At 45.5% G+C, this 22,911-nt stretch overlaps 1 protein-coding gene across 2 annotated transcripts in view; it reads left to right on the forward strand.

Annotated features, from left to right (window-relative positions):
• Positions 1–375: 375 nt before the first annotated feature.
• lin7a (lin-7 homolog A (C. elegans)) overlaps positions 376–22,911 on the forward strand; it is a 38,169-nt gene continuing 15,633 nt past the window's right edge. Inside the window, exons 1-3 of one of the 2 annotated variants that reach the window (XM_029742326.1) lie at positions 376–554; positions 14,760–14,878; positions 20,712–20,783. In XM_029742326.1, the coding sequence (XP_029598186.1) occupies positions 518–554; positions 14,760–14,878; positions 20,712–20,783 (228 nt within the window). In that variant the 5' untranslated portion in view covers positions 376–517. The remainder of the gene's footprint in view (positions 555–14,759; positions 14,879–20,711; positions 20,784–22,911) is intronic. The other variant, XM_029742327.1, reaches the window with a different exon arrangement.

The following is a 22,911-nucleotide window of genomic DNA, read 5'->3' on the forward strand; positions in this document are numbered from 1 at the left end:
GATACAGAGAGAGCCCAGCCCAGAGTCAGTTCCTGTCTATGCATGGGTCTCTTTTCTACAGTACTATAAACATGGGGATGAATCTATAAACCCTTCATCATCTGCGGTTCTACGCCATCATTGAAACCTGTTTATCACTTTGTGGTTACTGTAGACTACTATATCAGCCTGAGGCCGCAGGACAACAAAAATCCCCTGCCATGAGCACCCCTGCCTATGAAATTGTCCGTGAATAATTCAATATCAATAATAATGTTCATATCAGCTATTCAATTGGGCTATAGGTCAATCCAGGCACATCCACTCTCAATTATTTGCATAAAGATATTCATCCGGCGGTTGTTCGGTTTGACAGGACCATTGGGTCAGTCCGATGGAGCAGCGGCGCGGGAGGTAATCCCCTCTCCCTTCCAGCCACTCCCACCGACGAGCTCTGTGCTCTCACTCGCCGGTTTAGCTTGAGTTGCTTCAGATGCTGCAGCTACCGTAGTCGCTCTATCTCTCCATAACAGCAGTCATGGCGACAGAGGTCCAACCGCTCACTCTGGATCGAGGTAAGATGCACAACCGTCGGATTCGCTTTCTTGTTGAATTATTTATGGTTCCCGAAACTTGAGCGAACGATGCATTGGCGGACCACCTTTAAGTTGAAACTACAATATGCTATTATTTCAATTTTTCATTCGTCAGCTTATATTTCTCTCTCGCTGGATACCGTTATTTGCTGGGAATAAAATGCCTGGACCGTTTGGTGCGCACTCTGCAAAATTGGATAAAACGGCTTAATTAAATAATGGTGTTCAGCAATATTATAACAAATGTGTTATTAACGCAGAGTATTACATCCCACTGCTTATGAATAGAGTGCATTATCTCTGTTATGTAACATTCAGTTGAATATTATCTAGCTGTATTCTTCACTTCATGATTGGGAGAAATAATTTATTGGGCGCAGGAATCCAATCACGCGTAAATACTTACTTCTCTGGATATCCGACAAGTTTTGGATGGGTAGGCGTAAGAATAGATAACAAGCAGCTTTTATAATTGGTTTATATTTTTCTTGAATCCAATGGTAACTTGGACAGTAATAACAGGGTACAGGTCTTCACCCCATAGCATACCTGTTGTCGGCAGTGAAAAATGAATTCACCTGCGGCATTATTCTAAAAGGAAGGATGAGTTCACAATGTAGTCTACCTATAGCCTACGTCATATTTTGGAGTAGTAATAGGTCTACTTGCACGCGGACTTCAGGTGATATTGCTCTCCTACAGCAGCCTGCCTGTCCAATGATAACAGATGTGTCACAGCATGATTGCAGGTCATGTGATAAAATATGATTTTATGAGCGCATCATTCAGATGTCATCATTCAACCACCACCGAGATTTCCATTGGTTCCATGTAGCCTACCTATTTTTTTCTGATAGCTCCTGGCTATTGTTTAATTTTGATATTCAAAATGGGGACTATGGGGAAATCAGATTAAATGTTTAGCCTACGTTTTAGGCTGTAAATATGTAGCCTATAGAGTGCTTAAAACGAATCCGGTGGTGAAATGCATTAGTGTGGCTGCATGACACAAACGAAAGGGGGTGGTGTTGAAAACAGAGAAAGAGGATACATCTGGGGAAGGTAATGGGCATGGCCCCACTTTGAATGATTGCCACAACAGTCAGTGACAGTAGGAACAACTGTAAACGCCTTGGAATAATCAACTCACAGGAATGTAGAAGGCAAGAGGATATAAACATCTGTCTAAATTGGAAAATGACAAATGGTGACCTCTCTACGTTGTGTTGACCACAGCATTGCGCATGCGTAATCGAACCTGGTTGTTATCATGAAGTATGGAATGGATGTAAACCGACCGAGGATCATCATCGAGTGACCTGTCTTTATGCCCAAGGAATAATGGATAATATAACGGTTTTATTCCCATTTTATAAAAATTGGCTCATTTTGAATGATTTACAGTTAATTCAATGATCAGTGGCAATTGGATTCATTTATTGCGTGACTGCAGCAACTGAAAGGGGCTCTATATGAGTCAAACGTCTTCACATACTGTATATGAGCTGTGTGTGCAAGGGCAAAAACATGATACAGGGCAAAATGATAAACAAGAAGCTCTGCTCTGTTTCCTCCCACCATCATCAGTTCAAAGAATTCAGTAATTAGGGGAAGGAACATTTCTGGCATTGAGATTCTATTGATAAACAGGTCATTCATTATATGACACATTGGGGAAGTTTTTTTCTCCCCAGTTAAACTGAAATAAAAATGCCAGTATAGGCTACTTGTCACGGCTGTTTAAAGGATCGGACCAAAGCGCAGAATGGTTGAAGTTCCACATATTTATTATTACCGTGAAACATTGCAATACACCAAATACTTGAAACAACAAAACCGTGACGCAGAGAGAAATACACACTACTGAAAAATTAACAACCCACAACCACAAGTGGAAAAACCCCCTACTTAAATATGATCTCCAATTAGAGACAACGAGGACCGGCTGCCTCTAATTGGAGATCATCCAACAACCCCAACATAGAAATAGAAACCTAGAAAAACCACATAGAAATAACAAGAAAACCACCCAAAAACACCCCCTGTCACGCCCTGACCTACTCTACTATAGAAAATGACATCTTACAAGGGTCAGGACGTGACAGTACCCCCCCCCCCCCCCCCCCCCCCCCCAAAGGTGCAGACTCCGAATGCAACCAAAAAAAACCCCAACAAAAACAACCTCAAAACACAAAGGGAGGGTAGGGAGGGTGACAAATCGCTGGAGGCTCCAGACTGGGGAGCGTCGCTGGAGGCTCCAGGCTGAGGAGCGTCGCTGGAAGCTCCGGACTGAGGAGGGTCGCTGGAGGCTCCAGACTGGGGAGCATCGCTGGAGGCTCCGGACTGGGGAGCATCGCTGGAGGCTCCGGACTGAGGAGTGTCGCTGGAGGCTCCGGACTGAGGAGCAGGGAGCAGGAACAGGACACTCCAGACTGGGCATGCGCACTGGAGGTCTGATGCGTGGGACTGGCCTAGGTGGCGCCAGACTGGTAACACGCACCTCAGGGCGAGTGCAGGAAGGAGGCACAGGACGTACTGGGCTATGGAGGCGAACTGGAGACCAGGAATGCTGAGCAGGCCTACTCCTTCCTGGCTGAATGCCAATCTTAGCCCGACACCGGTGAGGAGCGCACCAGGCTGTGAGTGCATATGGGCGATATAGTGCGCATCACACCGTAACCCGGTGCTTGTTCAGTCACTCGCTCCTCAGCACGCCCGCTCCGCAGCGCTCTTAACGCCAGCACCTCTCTCCGGAATCTTGCGTTGAACTCCGCGCTCGACTCCCTGACTGGCTCAGGTTCACTCCTCAGCTCTCCCCGGTAAGCACGGGAAGTTGGCTCAGGTCTCCCCCCTGACAATGCCAAGCTCCCCGTATGCCCCCCCAAAATGATTTTTTGGGGCTGCCTCTCACTCTTGCCTCTTGGTGGATATAGCGCCTCGAAGTATCGTCGCTCCATTTTTGCTGCCTCAATTTCCTCCCTCGGGTGGCGATACTCCCCAGCCTGCCTCCAGGGTCCTTTCCCATCCAAAATCTCTTCCCAAGTCCATTCCTCCAGCTGATCCCTACCATGCTGCTTGGTCCTTTTGTGGTGGATTGTTCTGTCACGGCTGTTTAAAGGATCGGACCAAAGCGCAGAATGGTTGAAGTTCCACATATTTATTATTACCGTGAAACGTTGCAATACACCAAATACTTGAAACAACAAAACAACAAAACCGTGACGCAGAGAGAAATACACACTACTGAAAAATTACAACCCACAACCACAAGTGGAAAAAAACCCTACTTAATTATGATCTCCAATTAGAGACAACGAGGACCGGCTGCCTCTAATTGGAGATCATCCAACAACCCCAACATAGAAATAGAAACCTAGAAAAACCACATAGAAACAGATAACAAGAAAACCACCCAAAAACACCCCCTGTCACGCCCTGACCTACTCTACTATAGAAAATGACATCTTACAAGGGTCAGGACGTGACAGTACCCCCCCCCCCCCCCCAAAGGTGCAGACTCCGAATGCAACCAAAAAAAACAACAACAAAAACAATCTCAAAACACAAAGGGAGGGTAGGGAGGGTGACAAATGTCTATGGCGGCTCTAGTGCTAAACCCAGAACCTTACTATCCCGCCAATCCTCCAGCAGCGGAGGTGGCTCCGGTTCAGGCCGTAACCCCCGTTCCACCCGCAGATCCCTCCGCTTCTGCAACACCGGACCGTGGATCGTTATCGGAGGAATCGGACTGTAGATCATTACCGGAAGCTCTGTGCTGCAGACCGCCGCTGGAGGCTCTGGGCTACAGGCCGCCGCTGAAGACTCTGGGCTGCAGGCCGCTGCCGCTAAAGGCTCTGGGCTGCAGACCGTCGCTGAAGACTCTGGGCTGCAGGCCGCTGCCGCTAAAGGCTCTGGGCTGCAGACCGCCGCTGATGACTCTGGGCTGCAGACCTTCGCTGAAGGCTCCGGGCTGGGAAGCGTCGCTGGAGGCTCCGGACTGAGGAGCGTCGCTGAAGGCTCCGGACTGGGGAGCGTCGCTGGAGGCTCCGGACTGGGGAGCGTCGCTGGAGGCTCCGGACTGGGGAGCGTCGCTGGAGGCTCCGGACTGAGGAGCGTCGCTGAAGGCTCCGGACTGGGGAGCGTCGCTGAAGGCTCCGGACTGGGGAGCGTCGCTGGAGGCTCCGGACTGGGGAGCGTCGCTGGAGGCTCCGGACTGGGGAGCGTCGCTGGAGGCTCCGGGCTGAGGAGCGTCGCTGGAGGCTCCGGACTGAGGAGGGTCGCTGGAGGCTCCAGACTGGGGAGCATCGCTGGGGGCTCCGGACTGGGGAGCTTCGCTGGGGGCTCCGGACTGAGGAGTGTCGCTGGAGGCTCCGGACTGAGGAGCGTCGCTGGAAGCTCCGGACTGGGCATGCGCACTGGAGGTCTGTTGCGTGGGACTGGCCTAGGTGGCGCCAGACTGGTAACACGCACCTCAGGGCGAGTGCAGGAAGGAGGCACAGGACGTACTGGGCTATGGAGGCGAACTGGAGACCAGGAATGCTGAGCAGGCCTACTCCTTCCTGGCTGAATGCCAATCTTAGCCCGACACCGGTGAGGAGCGCACCGGGCTGTGAGTGCATATGGGCGATATAGTGCGCATCACACTGTAACCCGGTGCTTGTTCAGTCACTCGCTCCTCAGCACGCCCGCTCCGTAGCGCTCTTAACGCCAGCACCTCTCTCCGGAATCTTGCGTCGAACTCCGCGCTCGACTCCCTGACTGGCTCCGGTTCACTCCTCAGCTCTCTACTCAACCCTTTTCATTTGGTTTGCATAGGTAGACTAGTGAGTCAGAGCCTCTATCATTTCAGAGAGAAGATTCCACCAAGAGGCAAGAGTGAGAGGCATGTATCCACATGCTCTGCACAGTAGCATTAAGTGGTCACTGCCCCGCAGCAGTGATCATGTAGGGGATCATAATGATAGCTTTACAGGAGCTGTCATTGTCTTTGCAGTCCTTTGTCACTGCTGCCAATAGCAAAGAAACACTAATTTATATTGAAAAGAAGCCTGCTTTTTTGTTGAAAGCAGGATGTGTTAGGAATTTGTCACACACACAAAGAGGCGGGAAACTCAGGTCATGACTGCACTTCCTGCTATTGTCTCAGGAAATGACTCAAATGCCACTGTCCTGTGGAGAAACAGCCTGTGTTGGAACCTCCCTGCTCATGTCACCAAAGTTCTCCTTAAATGATTGACTCTCATTCAAACACTAACCGGCTCCAGGCATGCCAAGAATATTGATATTGATAGATACTGAGAGAGTTCTCATCAACTGTGTGCCATAAAGTCCTAATAATACCAGTCAGGCTGAGGCTGTACAGTAATCACAGTGAAATGTGTTAGTGTTCTTTCTGCCACATATTTTCAGATGGAGAGGCATTTGAGGCCTTTGTGAGCAGAATTCTTATCTATTTGCTGATTGACACAGATGGTCAAACAGGTTTCTGTGCTGTCTGAAATTACAGTGGATTTACTAAGAGGCCAAACATCGAGGGAGAGCAGAAGCATGAAATCTGGAAGTCAATACTTTTTTGATGCTCTCCGTGCATGATTTATTGCCATAATAAATATAGAACAACCGCACATTTCCTTGCAAGTTATCACTGATCCATTGCTTGAGTCTATTCACAGGGGAGAAAGGGCAACAAACTATAGCCTACTCCGGGTCCTAAGCATGTTGTCTCGCCATACTGCAGACAGGCTTTGCTTTGCTTGCAGAGGTCACTGGGTTTGTTCATTGTTGCGCAGAAACCTTCCTCTTGTACCTTGCTTTGGGTGATAACAGAGAGGAGGGATTACAGGTGAGGTGAACAGCCAGCTCAGCAATTTCATCAACGGAGAGCTATTTAAAATGGCACAGCTCTGGGTAAGCTCTCATTAGAACCACATTGAAAGGACATTTCATTTGTTTGGGATGGACATCTGCCAGGTAATCAGTCAGAGGAAGGGAGACAAAAACAAAGTTCATAGTGTTATCTGCTTCTGCCTTAGATGGCCTCCATCAGGGCTCATTAGCCTAAGAGTGATTTATTTTCCCTCTATAGTCAGGAATGTCACAGCAGGGCCATATAGTGTTAATTCACTCGGCTTATGGGGGGATTGATAAAGTGAGGTGCGTCCATTTTAAAAGCTCTCCTGTTGAGGAGCTGGCCTTGTGTCTGGCAAGCCCCTGCTGGCCTGTTCCTCTACTCATCCAGAGAATGAGCACAGTAGAGGTTTTTGTGTGGTAATTTCAGCGTGGTTGCCAATGGCATAAAGGATACGCGGGTCAAACTGGGAAGTGGCAGATGGCATGGCCTCTCCGGGGCAATTTATTCTGGCATGTGAAATTCAGCCATTCTGGTAGTGACTGTTTTAGGGCACTGATCTGGGAAACATTACATGTGGGAGTGAGGAGTAGCTCAGACTAGTCTTGAATCAATCAGCTATGAAAAGTTTCTCTATTAGGACCTTAGATGCCCCAGTAGAGATGGAGAAGATGCACCTGCGTTGCAGTCTCTGTTTTCATCAGCACCATGTCTTAATGAGCCAGCTGAGTTAATTGGAAATGCCTATTTACACCGCACAGCACGTGCAGATATTGGAAAATATATTCTATTCAGCTATGCCCTCTATTATCAACAGGGCAATTATGTGAGGATATTGGAGCACTGCCCAGTTATGCAAACAGCTCAAAATCATGTTTAGCTTCTTACTCAAGTGTAGAAAGCAGTGAAGTACTCATTGTTTAATACTGCGGCATCGAAAGGCTTGGACCCCAGGAAGAGTGAAATAACCTGTGCCTAAGGCAGGACAGCACAGACCTGGTGTGTTTCAGCACAGCAGCATTGCTAGCTGTTTGTTGTGGTCTTCACATTTATTTATGACACATCCACAGTGATGGCCGCATTGGTAGATACAGTCATCAGAGTACAGCAGAAAGTGAACTCAGTGTACTTGAAAGGCTGACTCATTCTGGAACTGGTGACTGTTTTAGACACCATTGTCACGTTTGTTGTTTGAAGGCGCGGACAAAGGCGCAGCGTGTGTATAGTTCCACATTTTATTAGAACTGTGAAACTATGCAAGACATACAAATAAACTAATAAACAAAACAACAAACCATGACGAAGAGGTGCATCATACACTAACTCAAAATAATCTCCCACAAAACCTAGTGGGAAAAACAATAACTTAAATATGATCCCCAATTAGAGGCGATAACCAGCTGCCTCTAATTGGGAATCATACAAAAACCCCAACATAGAAAAAAGAAACTAGAACCAACATAGAAATACATAAACTAGACAAAACCCACTGTCACGCCCTGACCTACTCTACCATAGAAAATAAAAGCTTTCTATGGTCAGGACGTGACAACCATGCTGTTTATAGTTTGAACGTTGTATTGATCAACATAATACCATCATTTCTGTGGTCGTCTGTCATTGATTCAATTTTAGGAAATCTCAAGGTGACACATGCACAGTACTGTATATTATAGATTTATCACTAAATGTCTTTACATTGTCAGTCACAGAAACAGATTTATCACTACACGTCTTTACATTGTCAGTCACAGAAACAGATTTATCACTAAACGTCTTTACATTGTCAGTCACAGAAACAGATTTATCACTAAATGTCTTTACATTGTCAGTCACAGAAACAGATTTATCACTAAATGTCTTTACATTGTCAGTCACAGAAACAGATTTATCACTAAATGTCTTTTACATTGTCAGTCACAGAAACAGATTTATCACTAAATGTCTTTACATTGTCAGTCACAGAAACAGATTTATCACTAAATGTCTTTACATTGTCAGTCACAGAAACAGATTTATCACTAAATGTCTTTACATTGTCAGTCACAGAAACAGATTTATCACTAAACGTCTTTACATTGTCAGTCACAGAAACAGATTTATCACTAAATGTCTTTACATTGTCAGTCACAGAAACAGATTTATCACTAAACGTCTTTACATTGTCAGTCACAGAAACAGATTTATCACTAAACGTCTTTACATTGTCAGTCACAGAAACAGATTTATCACTAAACGTCTTTACATTGTCAGTCACAGAAACAGATTTATCACTAAATGTCTTTACATTGTCAGTCACAGAAACAGATTTATCACTAAACGTCTTTACATTGTCAGTCACAGAAACAGATTTATCACTAAATGTCTTTACATTGTCAGTCACAGAAACAGATTTATCACTAAACGTCTTTACATTGTCAGTCACAGAAACAGATTTATCACTAAACGTCTTTACATTGTCAGTCACAGAAACAGACTATAGTAGACTAATAGCTTATTAGATACACACTATTAATTAATTGATTCCTCTTGGAAATGGCTCTTTAGAGGACACTGCCTTCAATAACACTTCAACAGGACTTTCAGAATATTTCTCTCCCAAAGTTGGGCACCCTCTAAAACACCTTCATTGTTGCCTTAGAACATGAATTAGAATGAGCATAAATATTTTATTTGCTGGCTGCCTCAAGAAATCTTTCCCACAAAGAATTCAGATATTATTTATATTGGCCTTTGTTTTATTGCTTTTATTTCTGTCTTTATTACTGTTAGGGACACATACATCGGCCCATTAGGAATGTATTCATACGCACACTGGAGGAACGTACAGTATCATTTTGGTTCAAGTTGGCCACAGTGATTTCAGTAAACAGTAAGTTTGCTTCACTCTCTGTTGTAATTGGAGACGGATGATAAACCTTTCAAATAGAGAAATGTGTCATTACCCAGTCGGGAGTGATTGTTGAAATAGAAAATGGTAGATGAGAGCCCTATGTGACCGCTCCAAAGAACACGTCTCATTACTTTCAGCTCATCCAATCAGGCAATGGTAATGTGTTCTCACTGCTGTGTGGCAAAGAGAAGTTAAACTAGGTCAAATGTTTTGCAAGTAGCATCAATGTTCCAGACTACACAATGCATAGCAATGTACTGGTGTTTCATACTTTATTTAGTTATAGAATACTGATGAAGACAAGAAACATGCCTCCCCAACTTCACAGATTGAATTAATGTAAATTAGGAGTTGTATGTTTAACTTTTAGGAACCATTGTTTTGTATCCCATCTCTTGCTCCCATCCTTAATTACACCTCCAATAAGAGCAGCAGTATCACCTTGACACCTTTGTCTTCCCTTGAAAATATGTGTCAAATGAAACAGGATAAAAAAAATAATTTGCAAACAGTGCTCATGCCTTGCAGATGTTCTAATGGCAACATTGATTTGCCGTTGTTTCGGCGTTAAAGCTGAACATACAGTAACTGCTCTTTGAATATTTTCATTTTGTGGAGGAGGGTTGAGTCCCACAGATGTTGCACACATCTGGACCCCCTGAGTCCATCTCTAGAGTTGGTGATGCGCCAAGGGGGCTGAAGTCTCATTGGAGTGTGGAGAAGAGGAACGACCAGGAGAATGCTAATGACTTAGTAGTTGAGTGAATTCCCTCCACTGACTTCCATTGGTTTCAAGTGAATCCATCTCAGTGGAGTGAGGAAATCCAAAGAGAGGCGATCTGTAGGCCTACAGGACTGGTATCCTGGGGCTTCACTGAGCCACGTTCTTTTAATGAAGTGGAATAGAGAGAGAGAGAGAGAGAGAGAGAGAGAGGGCCAGATCCATGCATACTCTCAAGTTCCTCTCTCAGATGGGTTGGAGTGTAAGTTAGTAAGGCAGGCCAGGATGGTGTTGGCTGACTGTGTGTTACCCTCCAGATGTACTGTAGTTATTCATGGAGCGGCTCCTGCTTGGTAACAGGCCACGCCATGTGGGCGGTGAGGGTATTCTTGGTGGTGTGTAGAGCTACTCTTACAGAGCAGTTTGCCTTTTTATTAGCGTTATAGGCTGAGGGACAGTAACACGGAAGCCAAACCGGCTGCGTGCGTGCGCCATCGTGCATGAATTTATTTTATCCCCCCACACCAAACGCGATCACGACACGCAGGTTAAAATATCAAAACAAACTCTGAACCAATTCCATTAATTTGGGGACAGGTCGAAAACCATTAAACATTTATGGCAATTTAGCTAGCTAGCTTTCACTTGCTAGCTAATTTGTCCTATTTAGCTAGCTTGCTGTTGCTAGCTAATCTGTCCTGGGATATAAACATTGAGTTGTAATTTTACCTGAAATGCACAAGGTCGTCTACTCCGACAATTAATCCACACATAAAACGGTCAACCGAATCGTTTCTAGTCATCTCTCCTCCTTCAAGGCTTTTTCTTCTCTGGACGTTATATTGCATTTGGCAACTTTCATAAATTAGGTGCATTACCGCCAACGACCTCGTCCGTCTTTCAGTCACCCATGTGGGTATAACCAATGAGGAGATGGCACGTGGGTACCTGCTTCTATAAACCAATGAGGAGATGGGAGAGGCAGTACTTGCAGCGCGATCTGCGTCACAAATAGAACTGACTTCTATTTAAGCCCTTGGCAACGCAGACGCTTGTTGGCACTCGCGAGCGGTGTGGGTGCAATAATTGAATAATATAGATTTCTAAATTTATTTTGCAACGCTCGCGCAGGGTATAACGTTGATGCTAGTGGTGGTGTAGCTCAATATGACCATGGTTTTACTGGTCTGTGTGTGTCTACATAGCCAACTATAAGGTCAGATTAGTACGGACTTAAGGTCTCACTTGGTCTCCTCATTGATGTGGCTGAATGCACCACGCAGGGATTTGATGTGACGCGTCATTGTAACGTGTCTTATTTGGGAGTCGTTGCAGACAAAGCTATGTGGGTGTGACATAACTCTGTACCTGGATTCCCGTAGTTATTGAAACGGCAAATCACCCTGGGCTGCCAAGCAAATCTTATACCCTGGGGGTTTATACCCCTTAGATCACACACAGAGGAAACCATTTGATGTCTCACTCAGTCCTCACACCGTAGACAAAATACAGGATTTCAGCAGAAATGCCTGACGTAGGCAGCTCCTCACAGGAATGGATGGTGTTCTATTACTGCTGCATGTTTATACCAATTATCACACAACACTATCCACGGTCTGTCCAAGACATTCTGTCCACAAATAGCCATCTACTTATTGAAACAAATCGACACGACAGTGCTTGCAGAGTGGATGAGCTAGCAGACCAAGGGAAGCAGTGTGGATGATGGGCACTATATGTGTCACGATGCAGCAAATGAAATGCAACTGCTTGAGAGGGGAGGCTTTATGACCTATTACCAGTAATAACTCTAGGTGCAGGAGAGCCTCTGCTGGGGTGTAGCCCTCATCACTGGTCTAGGCCCTAGGGGGACAACAACTGTCACCTCTGGTAGCAACAATACCTATTCACTGCTGGTGTGTTGGCTGACTGGGCTCAGACACTGGACAGTCTGAATAGGAGAGATGGGGCATGACATTTATGGCCTCGTTACGGTATTTGTGATTTTTTTTATATTCAAATGAAGATCTCAAATTACTGCCTTTGACTGGTTGCAGCCTAAAACTTTTCTGGACTTTTCCGAACTGCCAGATCTTCTTCTCTTTCTCCTTTCAAACAACTTGATACCCAGTCGAAATCCTTCCATTTAGCAACCAAACACGGTTAGCTTTACTTTTACAAAATAGCTTCTTAGCCTATAACCCAGTTTATTTCAAAGAATGTATTTATTTAATTCCCCAGACCGAAGTTGAAACCAAACTACTTGAAAGTGGTGCTGAACAGGTGGAGAATCCCATTGTTTTTGATCAGCGTAGCGTCAAAGTACAAAAACTGACCCCTGAAATATCCCATCTATAAGCAAAAATCTTTTAGAAATCTTCATCTTTGAAGCGTTGCTTGGTGTCGGAGGCCTCATCAGAGACCTTGACGTGGATGAAGAAATTGGTGCTAATGAGCAAATGAGAGCAGGCAACAGCTCTCTTGATCTGGCCCTGACCTCGCTATAATGAGCAATAAACACTCATAAAACTACCCAGGCTGCTTGGAATAATACCAGCAGATTACTGGCCACTCATTAGTGCAAAGCTATCTCTGTTTTTACAGATATGGTACAGAATATTGTACAACCTCATTCACCTTACTTAGGGACTCATTGACGCTTATTAAATCTGATGGAAATTCTGTACATTAGCTACATAACCATTGTAGGGGTAATGTAAAGTAGTAATGAATACTGTTAGATCCCTCCATTCACACTCACAGGTTCAGAGAAAAGTGTCCCCTTTCCTGTGTCCGACTCCCTATGGACCAGCTCTAATTCTGCTCTCGTCTTCCCGTAGTTTAGGGTTCTTGACAAAGTCTGACAGGTCAGGCAACAACCTTCCTCTAGGGTAGACTATACCACCCACACCGAGCCTCAGCCTAGACTTAGAGTGTTGGGCCAGTAACTGAAAGGTCGCTGGTTCGAATACCCGAGCCGACAAGGTGAAAAAAATCAGCCAATGTGCCCTTGAGCAAGGCACATAACCTTAATTTGCTCCAGGGGCGCCAAACTACTATGGCTGACCCTGTAAAAAAATACATTTCACTGCAGCTATCCAGTGTATGTGACAATAAAACATATATTTTTTGCACATCCTATAGAACATTCTATGCGATATTATCTTGGCCGACACTTGGCCATCATTACAGAAGATGCTGAGTGGAGTTGTGGAGTTAGGGTGATGAATGCCCTGTAAAGATCTCCCTGACAACACTTTGTGGCTTGCAGTAACCAATCCTGATGGAAATCGACCCCACCATTTCTTCTGGTTTAATGTAATCCACGCTGGTACTCTGAGTATCATGTTCTTTGTCCATGTATACTTGTGTACTAACAGTAAATGTTGTGCCCTTGTATGTCTGTTTGACTGCTTAAATTCTGGCACAAAACAAACCTGCCTAAACAACCACAGGTTCTATGTATGCAGTTCTCCCTCCTCTTACCTAGTTCGCCCTAGGTCTGTAAACAGTAATAGCTTTTCTGTCTCCTCTCTGCCTCACCGGGTTAAACTAGATTGTCTTCCGTCTCAGTCCATGTTCCCTGGGTTCGGCGATAGGATTATAAACATCGTCGGGAGTGTTTACCTCTCTCTGTTGGTGTGGTGCAGAACGTGGGGCTAGTTCAACACCAGGGTAATAGTGTTTAAGATGATTGTTCAGAAACCGTGCACTTAGCCTCTGTATACATTTGCTATTCCGATGTAGTTGGATATTTGTTGGATTAATAAAGTAGACTCACTTACCGACGTTTCATTTTCCACATCTAAGCTATATTATCAACTCCAAAACATCATCTTGCAATTTCCCTCCTGAGTGGCACTGTGTCACTGTGTTCGACATCAAGCTAGGTAGGACAAATCTAATATCTGTAGTTGATTACAAGTGGTTTGATCATTTTCGAGCGACTCGCTGATTGCAAACTGTGTAGTTTGGTTTTTGCACATGCTCAAGGGATAAAGGGTTGACAGATATACATTATCCACCGACTGCTTTTTATTTAGTTTCTTCTAAGACAACTGACCCAATGATTAGGCTGAGCATCAAATCCCTCCTCTCCCCTTCCAGCACCTACTCTCATTTCTATCATTTTTCCTGAAAAGAATCTGCTTTACTCTGGATTTCTTCAGGGAATGATAATTAGCAGTGGAGAGTTTAATAGACATAGGAGTCAAAGTCTTTAACTTAGGGCATCATGGGTTTGTTTTAAAAGGATCTAATGACCGTGGTGCCCGCTCCTGCCAGGATTCGCTCGCTTTGAACGGAACGATTCTCTCCCTTGAAGTCCGCCCCCCATTTTCTCATGCATGGAGCAGGCCTAATGCTAACTACGCTGGGATTGCTTTCTCTCTCTCTCTCTCTTGATCCCCTTGGCCCTGACTCAGTTTTTTTCCATTATCCTCTCTATCGATTCGCTTCGGACTTCTTTTTCAAGGCTCTGCTGTTAATGTAATTCAATGGGGCATTCTTATCCTCTCTCTCGCTCTCTCTTTCTCTCTCTCTCTCTCTCTCTCTCTGACTTTCTCCACCTCTCTCTACCTTTTCCTCTCTCTCTCCCTCTCTCTGCCTCTCTGTCTCTCTCCTCCCTCTCTCTCTCCCTCTCTCTGCCTCTCTGTCTCTCTCCTCCCTCTCTCTGCCTCTCCCTCTCTCCTCTCTGTCTTTCTTTCTCTCTCTCTCTGTCAGATGTAGCCAGGGCGATTGAGCTGCTGGAGAAGCTACAGGAGTCCGGGGACGTCCCGGGTCACAAGCTGCAGTCCCTGAAGTTAGTGTTGCAGAGTGAGTTCTGCACAGCCATTAGAGAGGTGAGTCGATTCCCCTGCACCACGGCCCCAGGGTCCTTTTGCTCCTGCCAACACAGGGAAATTGACCACAGGTGACTGATGGTTATTTTAATGAATAAATGTGGCTACACAACAATGCAGACTTTTAGGGGTGTTTTCCCAGACATGGTCAGCTCAGACACACAGACTGAAGAGTAAGAGGGCCATCAATTCTCAGACTGAGGTCATCTAGTAGGAAATGTAATCTACTAGAGGAAATGTCAGAGGGCTGGCCCTTTCATTGGACAGCAGGATGAGAGAAGCCTGGCCTGGGAGTCAGGCAGAGACACTGGAGCCTGGTGCTGCCTGGTGGTGGGGGAGGCTTCATGTCTCTGCCAGGAGTAGCAGCTAGGCAGCACCCTACAGACTAGGTTACAACAGCTGGCCATTGAGAGGGAAAGAGCAAGAGAAACACTTCAACCACCAACAACACATCCAGTCATCAGGGAAACTAGAGAGGATCAGCTTGGATTGGTTGCAGAGGCTGACCGGCCATAGTTTCCAGTCAATTACGTCCTTGTGTGAGCTGACACTTTGCCACGGTGCAGAATGGCTCTTTCTCGTAGAGGTCTGGCTGCTAGAGGAGCTGGAGAGTGAAGATGAGTGGTCGTGCCATGATGATGATTACTGTTATTACAGAGATCGTTATCAGCACATGCTGTTATGCTGCAACATTCAACAGCTGTGGCGTTCACGTCAGTGGTTATTGGATTAACAGCCTCCCAAGACAATAAATGCTCCCATGTCTCTATGGAAGAGCAGAGAACATGGCATTTATGTGAATTGAGCAATACCTTGCCATGCGTGCTGTGTCGCATGTGTTTACAATCCAGCATGCGGTCACAACCCCTGTATTCACTTTTCTAGCACATGCAAATTTTTCCATGCAAATTTTTCCCGGACAATAGATAGTGACGAGCATCGTAAAACAATTCCCTGCGGCTCGCTCTTAATACCCTGACATAGCAGGACTAGACTGCTGAGCCTCTTTGAGCTACATTGGTGAGTTAATTGTAATGTACTCACATTTGACCTCATCTGACCCCTGTTCTGTGCTGTAATGTGTCTGCAGATGGGAAATCTTTGTAGTTGAGAGAGATACGTCGTGGTGATTCTAACCGAAAGGAGAGAGACTGTTTTTCTTCAAAACAACTTTATTATAATAAGATTTGCAAAAATGAAGCAATCAATAACAATCACTCAACATCTGTTCCGTCCTGCATGTTTCCACACGTCTAAGTTGCTGTACATTTTTAAAACAGAATGTCACATACTGCAGTCACACCTGAACGGCTCCTATCTGTACGCCCAGACAAATGACTATGTCACACAAGACAAGCCTGTATCAGCAAAATACTCATGTATAACAATGGACAATTCTCCAAGTAAAAACAGCATAGTATGTTCAATTAAACAACATAGTAGGTCATTAAATCATTTCCTCCACAGCTATTACAGGAAGATTAAAGGTTGCTTCAGAGCCATGTAAAGTTGCTCGGTATTGGGATTCACCTGTGTGTCATTTCATTAATGCGGATGACCTGTTCTGCGTTAAGCTGGGGCCACCAGGTTTTACAATTGAGCGATTAGATTTGTTCCCGTCATCTCATATCTGCTGGTGAAGCTCATTTCATGGTCTGATGAGCAGACACAGAATCCCACAGACCAGGGTTGTTTGATCATGTCTCTACTGTAGAAAGTCACAGAGGTGATCCGGTTGAAAACCTTCTTCACAGTGTCAGTAGAATTTACAGCCACATGAATCAGCCTAGCTATGCGTGAGGGGGTTAGCGGGCTAACTGTGGATAGGGGAAATTGACTTGGGACGGACATGCCTGCTAAGGTGAAGACCCCCAATTACAGAGAGATGGAGTGAGGAGGAGCGTTGCTCTTCCAACCATGTCTATCAATGACATCTGTGAGCTCAGGGAAAGTCCCTGAATGAGTCGTCAGAGTCAATCTGCTTTGCAAATGGAAAGGGAAGGACACCAGGGAAGACGACTGGGAGCGCTAGCCAGCTGGAAATGATGGACTTTATGATGATTTCCAGCCACTCTGTTAGCTTGACTTAAAGCGTTATGCATATCAACAACAGGTCCTGATGAAAATCCTCCGAGAGGCCCGAGCAAACGATTCAACCACACATGAAATCGAATCATGACTTTCATTAGTCACAAAACAATGCCGGTCATTTTTCCTTGCAAAAAAAAAAGCATAGTCTGTTCCAATGAACTGAATCAATTATGTGATCATAGAGTTGTAGTAGCCTGATGATAATGGAATAGTGCATATGAATACGGGTCTCACTTTGAATTCATATAAAGGAAAGGATTTGTGTGCCGCTCCGTTGAGGGCAGACCTTAGTCTCCTACTACATTTACTGTGAGCTGAAGGCTGAAAGCCACTTCATTTAATTTTCTCTGCGTTTAATATTCTCTTTTTGTGTCATGCTGACAAAGCGAGGGAGGTCTGTGAATGAACAGTTATTAAATGCCGTTTCGCTTCTACCAAGTGACCCCTTTAAACTCTGTCAGCTAGAGAGAGGAGAAGGAGAGCTCTTCAAGCTCTCTCTCTCTCTGTCTCATCCTTCCCCATTTTGCTCTCCGCTCCCCGACTCAGTAGAGAGAGGGAGACGATCGGGGAGCCATGGTTACACGCGTCATGCCAGGCACCCTCCGGGCAGCTCTCTCCACTATCAGGCATTGTGGCGTCCTCGTAAGGCTGACGGTAGACTGGTAGCCCCCAACCCATCAAGCACAATGAGCCTTCCACAGAGGTTAGATAGATCTGGGCTAATGAAAGCCTGCCGTGGTAAACGCCCAGTGAACCGGAGAGTCAGGAGAGAGAGAGAAGAGAGAGAGGGAGAGTATATTCAGGAGGGACAGGAAGAAAGTAGAGTTCAGAGGTAAAGATGGATGCATAGCAACAGGAGGGGGAATGAGGTAGAAATGATGCCTTCAGGAGTGCAAGTCTTTCAAATCTCTCTCTCTTTCACTCTCTCCTCTCTCTCCATCTCTCTCTCTGCCTGTTTCTCACTCTGTCTCTCTCTCTCTCTTTTTCTCTCTCGCTCTCTTTCTACCTATCTGTATGTTCCCTGGAGCTTCACATCAACTGACGGTGAAAAGAAAACAGCAATTTGTTCCATGTTGTGACTGTTTTCTTTATGTTATTGGAGATTATTTTCCCCCAATGAATTATCAGAACAGAAGGTTATGTTCATTCATTAACAGTGTTGCCAGACTGAGTTCAACTGGGTTCATTAAGGTAAACCTAAAAAGCTCCAATATCTTATTTTTGTAAGTGAACTGCTTGCTCAAAACAAAATACAATTGATTTATTTTGTTGTTGGCTTGAGGTTATTATTTTATTTTCATATCAACCGACAGACTTTGTTTTTCATCAGTCAGATATACCTAGGTTACACGAAACCACTTGTTTTATTGTTGAAACACAGATGAAGCACTTTGAAGTCGCAAAGAGGCAAGGGCCTTTGTTTTGCTCCAGTTCATCATACAGAAATATTGAATGATGGTTGAGCCCAGAAAACACATGCTCTCCTTTGTAGAGAGCAGTGGCGGTTCTAGACCATTTCAACTGGGGGGGCCAAGCTGGGGCCAGTTGTACTGTTAGAGGGGCCAGTTACATTAGACGTTATTGTTGTCATATCATTTTCTTCACTGCATTGCAGGCATTAGCAGGCAAAAGACCATGTTCATAATCATTATTGTTCCGCGTCGCCACTGTCTAATAACGGATGTAAAAAAAGAACGATAGCAAAAAATTGTTATGTAAAAATTATTTCATACTCCACATTGAGGGGGGCCACAAGGGGGTCCAAAATTGTTGTCACAGGGGCACTGGCCCCGTATGGGGAATGTTAGGCTAATGTCTCATGTAATGTTCAACAATGCAACACTAATCAGAGAATTCAGAATGTTTCTAGTTGTTTCTGTTGGATCACCAGAGGAAGGTGTGATAATGTCATACTGTGCACTGGGGGTGGTATTGTAAATGGTGTCGATACAGTATGTCATGTTCTGTATAGAAACAACTCAAAATAGCTCTTTTCCAGCTGAAAGCTTTCCATTGGCTCACAATGCTGACTCCTCTTTAGAGGAGGTTAGAACACACTGTAGATGTGGAAGAGGAGTCCTGGAATTAAGGTCCCAAGATGGTCTTCAATATTGGATTTCAAAGAGTTGCTCAGCTGAAAAACAAAGTACTGCTTTTTGACTGTAACACCAGAGTTCCACTAGTGTATACACCCTTGTGTTTCCAAAGCTAGGGCCGACATTGAGGACTTGTGAAGTGCGGAGTCAACAACCTTCGCATAATCAAAACAGTTGCTTTGTGAGAAGGTGTTAAACATCGTTCACAGTTAGCCATTGTTATGTATTACTGAACAAAAATACGAACACAACATGTAAAGTGTTAGTTCAATGTTTCATGAGCTGAAATAAAAGATCCCAGAAATGTTTCATACGCACAAAAAGCTTATTTCTCTCAAATTCTGTGCACAAATTTGTTTACATCCCTGTTAGTGAGCATTTCTCCTTTGCCAAGATAATCCATCCACCTGACATGTTTGGCATATCAGAAGCTGATTAAACAGCATGACCATTACACAGGTGAACCTTGTGCTGTGGACAATAAAAGGCCATTCTAAAATGTGCAGTTTTGTCACACAACACAATGCCACAGATGTCTCAATTTTTGAGGGAGCGTGCAATTGGCATGCTGACTGCAGGAATGTCCACCAGAACAGTTGTCAGAAAATGTAATGTTAATTTCGCGTTGTTTTGAGAATTTAGCTGTACGTCTCACACCGCAGACCATGTGTGACCCAGGATCTCCACATCCGGCTTCTTCACCTGTGGGATTGTCTGAGACCAGACACCTGGACAGCTGATGAAACTGAGGAGTATTTCAGTCTGTAATAAAGCCTTTTTGTGAGGAAAAACTCATTCTGATTGGCAAGTCCTTTCTCCCCAGTGGTTGGGCCTGGCTCCAAAGTGCCCTCCCAGGCCCACCCATGGCTGCGCCCTTGCCCGCACCCCTACCCAGTCATGTGAAATCCATAGATTAGGACCTAATGAATGTATTTCAATTGACTGATTTCCTTATATGAACTGTAACTTTGTTGCATGTTGCATTTATATTTTTGTTCTGTATATAAATAATGCCCGAAAAGCCTGTCTTGGCCCCAAGTCAGGACAGGTCCACTGAGGCCATGTCCCAGTGAATACCAGGAGCCGGGTCGTGGAGCTGGAAACAGAAAAATCTGAGACTTTTTGGTAAAACACCGGGGTAAATCCTCAGTGGAAATTCACCTACAGTACCAAGAGTCTCTTCAGTTTATTTACGCAGTGCCATGTGTTACCCACATGAGAGAAAACCAAAAGGAGTAGTAGCGCCACACCACGGTGTCCTATGAATATTTTGTACTTACTGATGCACCACGGTTTGCTTATGCTAATTGTCGTAGGGACCAGATGTTTGAGCAGCCTTAAGGGCAGTAAGTAGCAGGAGGAAGCAGGACCAGGTGCCAAATAGTGTGCAGTTTATTAACAGTGAAAGGTGGATCCAGGTGGATGAAGAAATCCAATGAATATCTACATAATCTACGAAGGTATTTGCAAAAATAAACACTCTCAAAATAAAGGTTTGAATAGAAATCAAAAACCTAAGCCTACCAACTATCAAGTCTGGTAGCCTATGACATGGATTGAACATGCACGGGATTTGGAGAAATGTTGCAGAAAATTCAAAAGTACTGAGAAAATACACTCATGGTTTGTCCATTTTTCTCTTTCAGGTGTACCAGTACATGCATGAAACAATCACAGTCAATGGCTGTCCGGAGTACCAGGCACGGGCTACAGCGAAGGTGAGCAACATACTCTAATCTCAGACTGTATTGACCAAACTTGAGGCTGAAAGATACTGTACAATGTAGCCTAGATACATAAACACCCATCATGTCTCCTTCAGATGATCAAAGACTGGAGCAGGTTTGGTGTACAATGAATTACTCATTAGCAGACCTTGGATGTAAACACTTGAGAGGTTCTACCAATGAGTCCCTCCTCTACCGCTCATTCATATTCCTTCTGAGGAGAGCATCTTTTGTGTAGGAGAATAAAGCAAGCAGACATCTAACAGTGAAAGGGGGACAGGAAAAGAGGGAATCAAGAGGGGGGGTGAGATGAGAGGGAGGAGTGCATTGCAGTCCTCTCTCCCAGTGTTACCAATACATCAGAGAGGGAGTGAAGAAGAGGTGGGGCAACGTAGGGAGGTACACACACTGACTGATACAGTTGGCTGCTCCTTCCAGAGACTGCTGCCCCCATCTTCTTACACGGCCTGAGCACACAGAGGAGTAGGACATAGATTGATTGACAACACTGGGCAAGCAGGATGAATAGATAACTAGGGCCGGTGTGGAATACAATTCCATAGGGCGCTTTTTTTTGTCAGCGAAACATAATCTCTTCAATCGCCAATGCTCTGCAAATCTTTGACTATGGTTCAGTCCCTTTCTAAAGGAGTAGTAAACAGGGTAACGTTTTTAAGACTTTCATCAGACTGTGGATTGTGTTGTGAATTTCCATCTTGGATGAAAGGACATACAGTTGACATACAGTTGAAGTCGGAAGTTTACATACACCTTAGCCAAATACATTTAAACTCAGTTTTTCACAATTCCTGACATTTAATCCTATTAAAAATTCCCTGTCTTAGGTCTGTTAGGATCACCACTTTATTTTAAGAATGTGAAATGTCAGAATAATAGTAGAGAGAATGATTTATTTCAGTTTTATTTCTTTCATCCCATTCCCAGTGGGTCAGAAGTTAACATACACTCAATTAGTATTAGGTAGCATTGCCTTTATATTGTTTAACTTGGGTCAAATGTTTTTAGTAACCTTCCACAATATTCCCACAATAAATTGGGTGTAACGGCTGTCTTCAGAAATGAACCAAGGCGCAGCAGGTATGTGAATACTCATATTTAATTACCCAAAAAAGGAGTAAAGCATCCACAGGAAACAATAACACGACAGCAACAGTTTGCAGGCTAACAAACGCAGTGCAAAACAACCACCCACAACCCCAAAGAAAAACACACACACCTATATAGGACTTCCAATCAAAGGCAACTCAACACACCTGCCTTCAATTGGAAGTCCCAATCAACAATACAAACATTCCCATACACAAAACTGCCACGTCCTGACCCCAAAACTAAAACAATAGCTCCATCTGCTGGTCAGGACGTGACAGTACCCCCCCCCCCCTCAAGGTGCAGACCCCGGAATGCACCTACCAACAGAAAACACCAACAAAAAACCCATAAACAATAACCCCTAAACAATAAGGGAGGGAAGGGAGGGTGGCTGCCGTCACCGACGGCACTGTGCTACACCCTCCCTCCCCAACCCACCTATCCTGGAGGTGGCTCAGGTGCAGTACGTGGACCTCGCTCCACCTTCGGCGTCGCCCACTTTGGTGGCGCCGATAGCTGCGCCGGGCAGATGGGCCACTCGGGCTGACCCTGGCAGACGGACCACTCGGGCTGGGTCGGAAGACATGCGGGCCACTCGGGCTGGGCCGGAGGGCAGGAGGGCCACTCGGGCTGGACCGGAGGGCAGGAGGGCCACTCGGGCTGGACCGGAGGGCAGGAGGGCTACTCGGGCTGGGCCGGAGGGCAGGAGGGCCACTCGGGCTGGGCCGGAGGGCAGGAGGGCCACTCGGGCTGGGCCGGAGGGCAGGAGGGCCACTCGGGCTGGGCCGGAGGGCAGGCAGGGCACCCTGGCAGATCCGGGCAGGCGGGCACCTCTGGCAGAACCGGGCAGTCTGGCCACCCTGGCAGAACCGGGCAGTCTGGCCACCCTGGCAGAACCGGGCAGTCTGGCCACCCTGGCAAAACCGGGCAGTCTGGCCACTCTGGCAGAACCGGGCAGTCTGGCCACCCTGGCAGAACCGGACAGTCTGGCCACCCTGGCAGAACCGGG

The sequence above is a fragment of the Salmo trutta genome, chromosome 40 (genome assembly GCF_901001165.1).
Source record: "Salmo trutta chromosome 40, fSalTru1.1, whole genome shotgun sequence".
In the NCBI taxonomy this organism is placed as follows: domain Eukaryota; kingdom Metazoa; phylum Chordata; class Actinopteri; order Salmoniformes; family Salmonidae; genus Salmo; species Salmo trutta.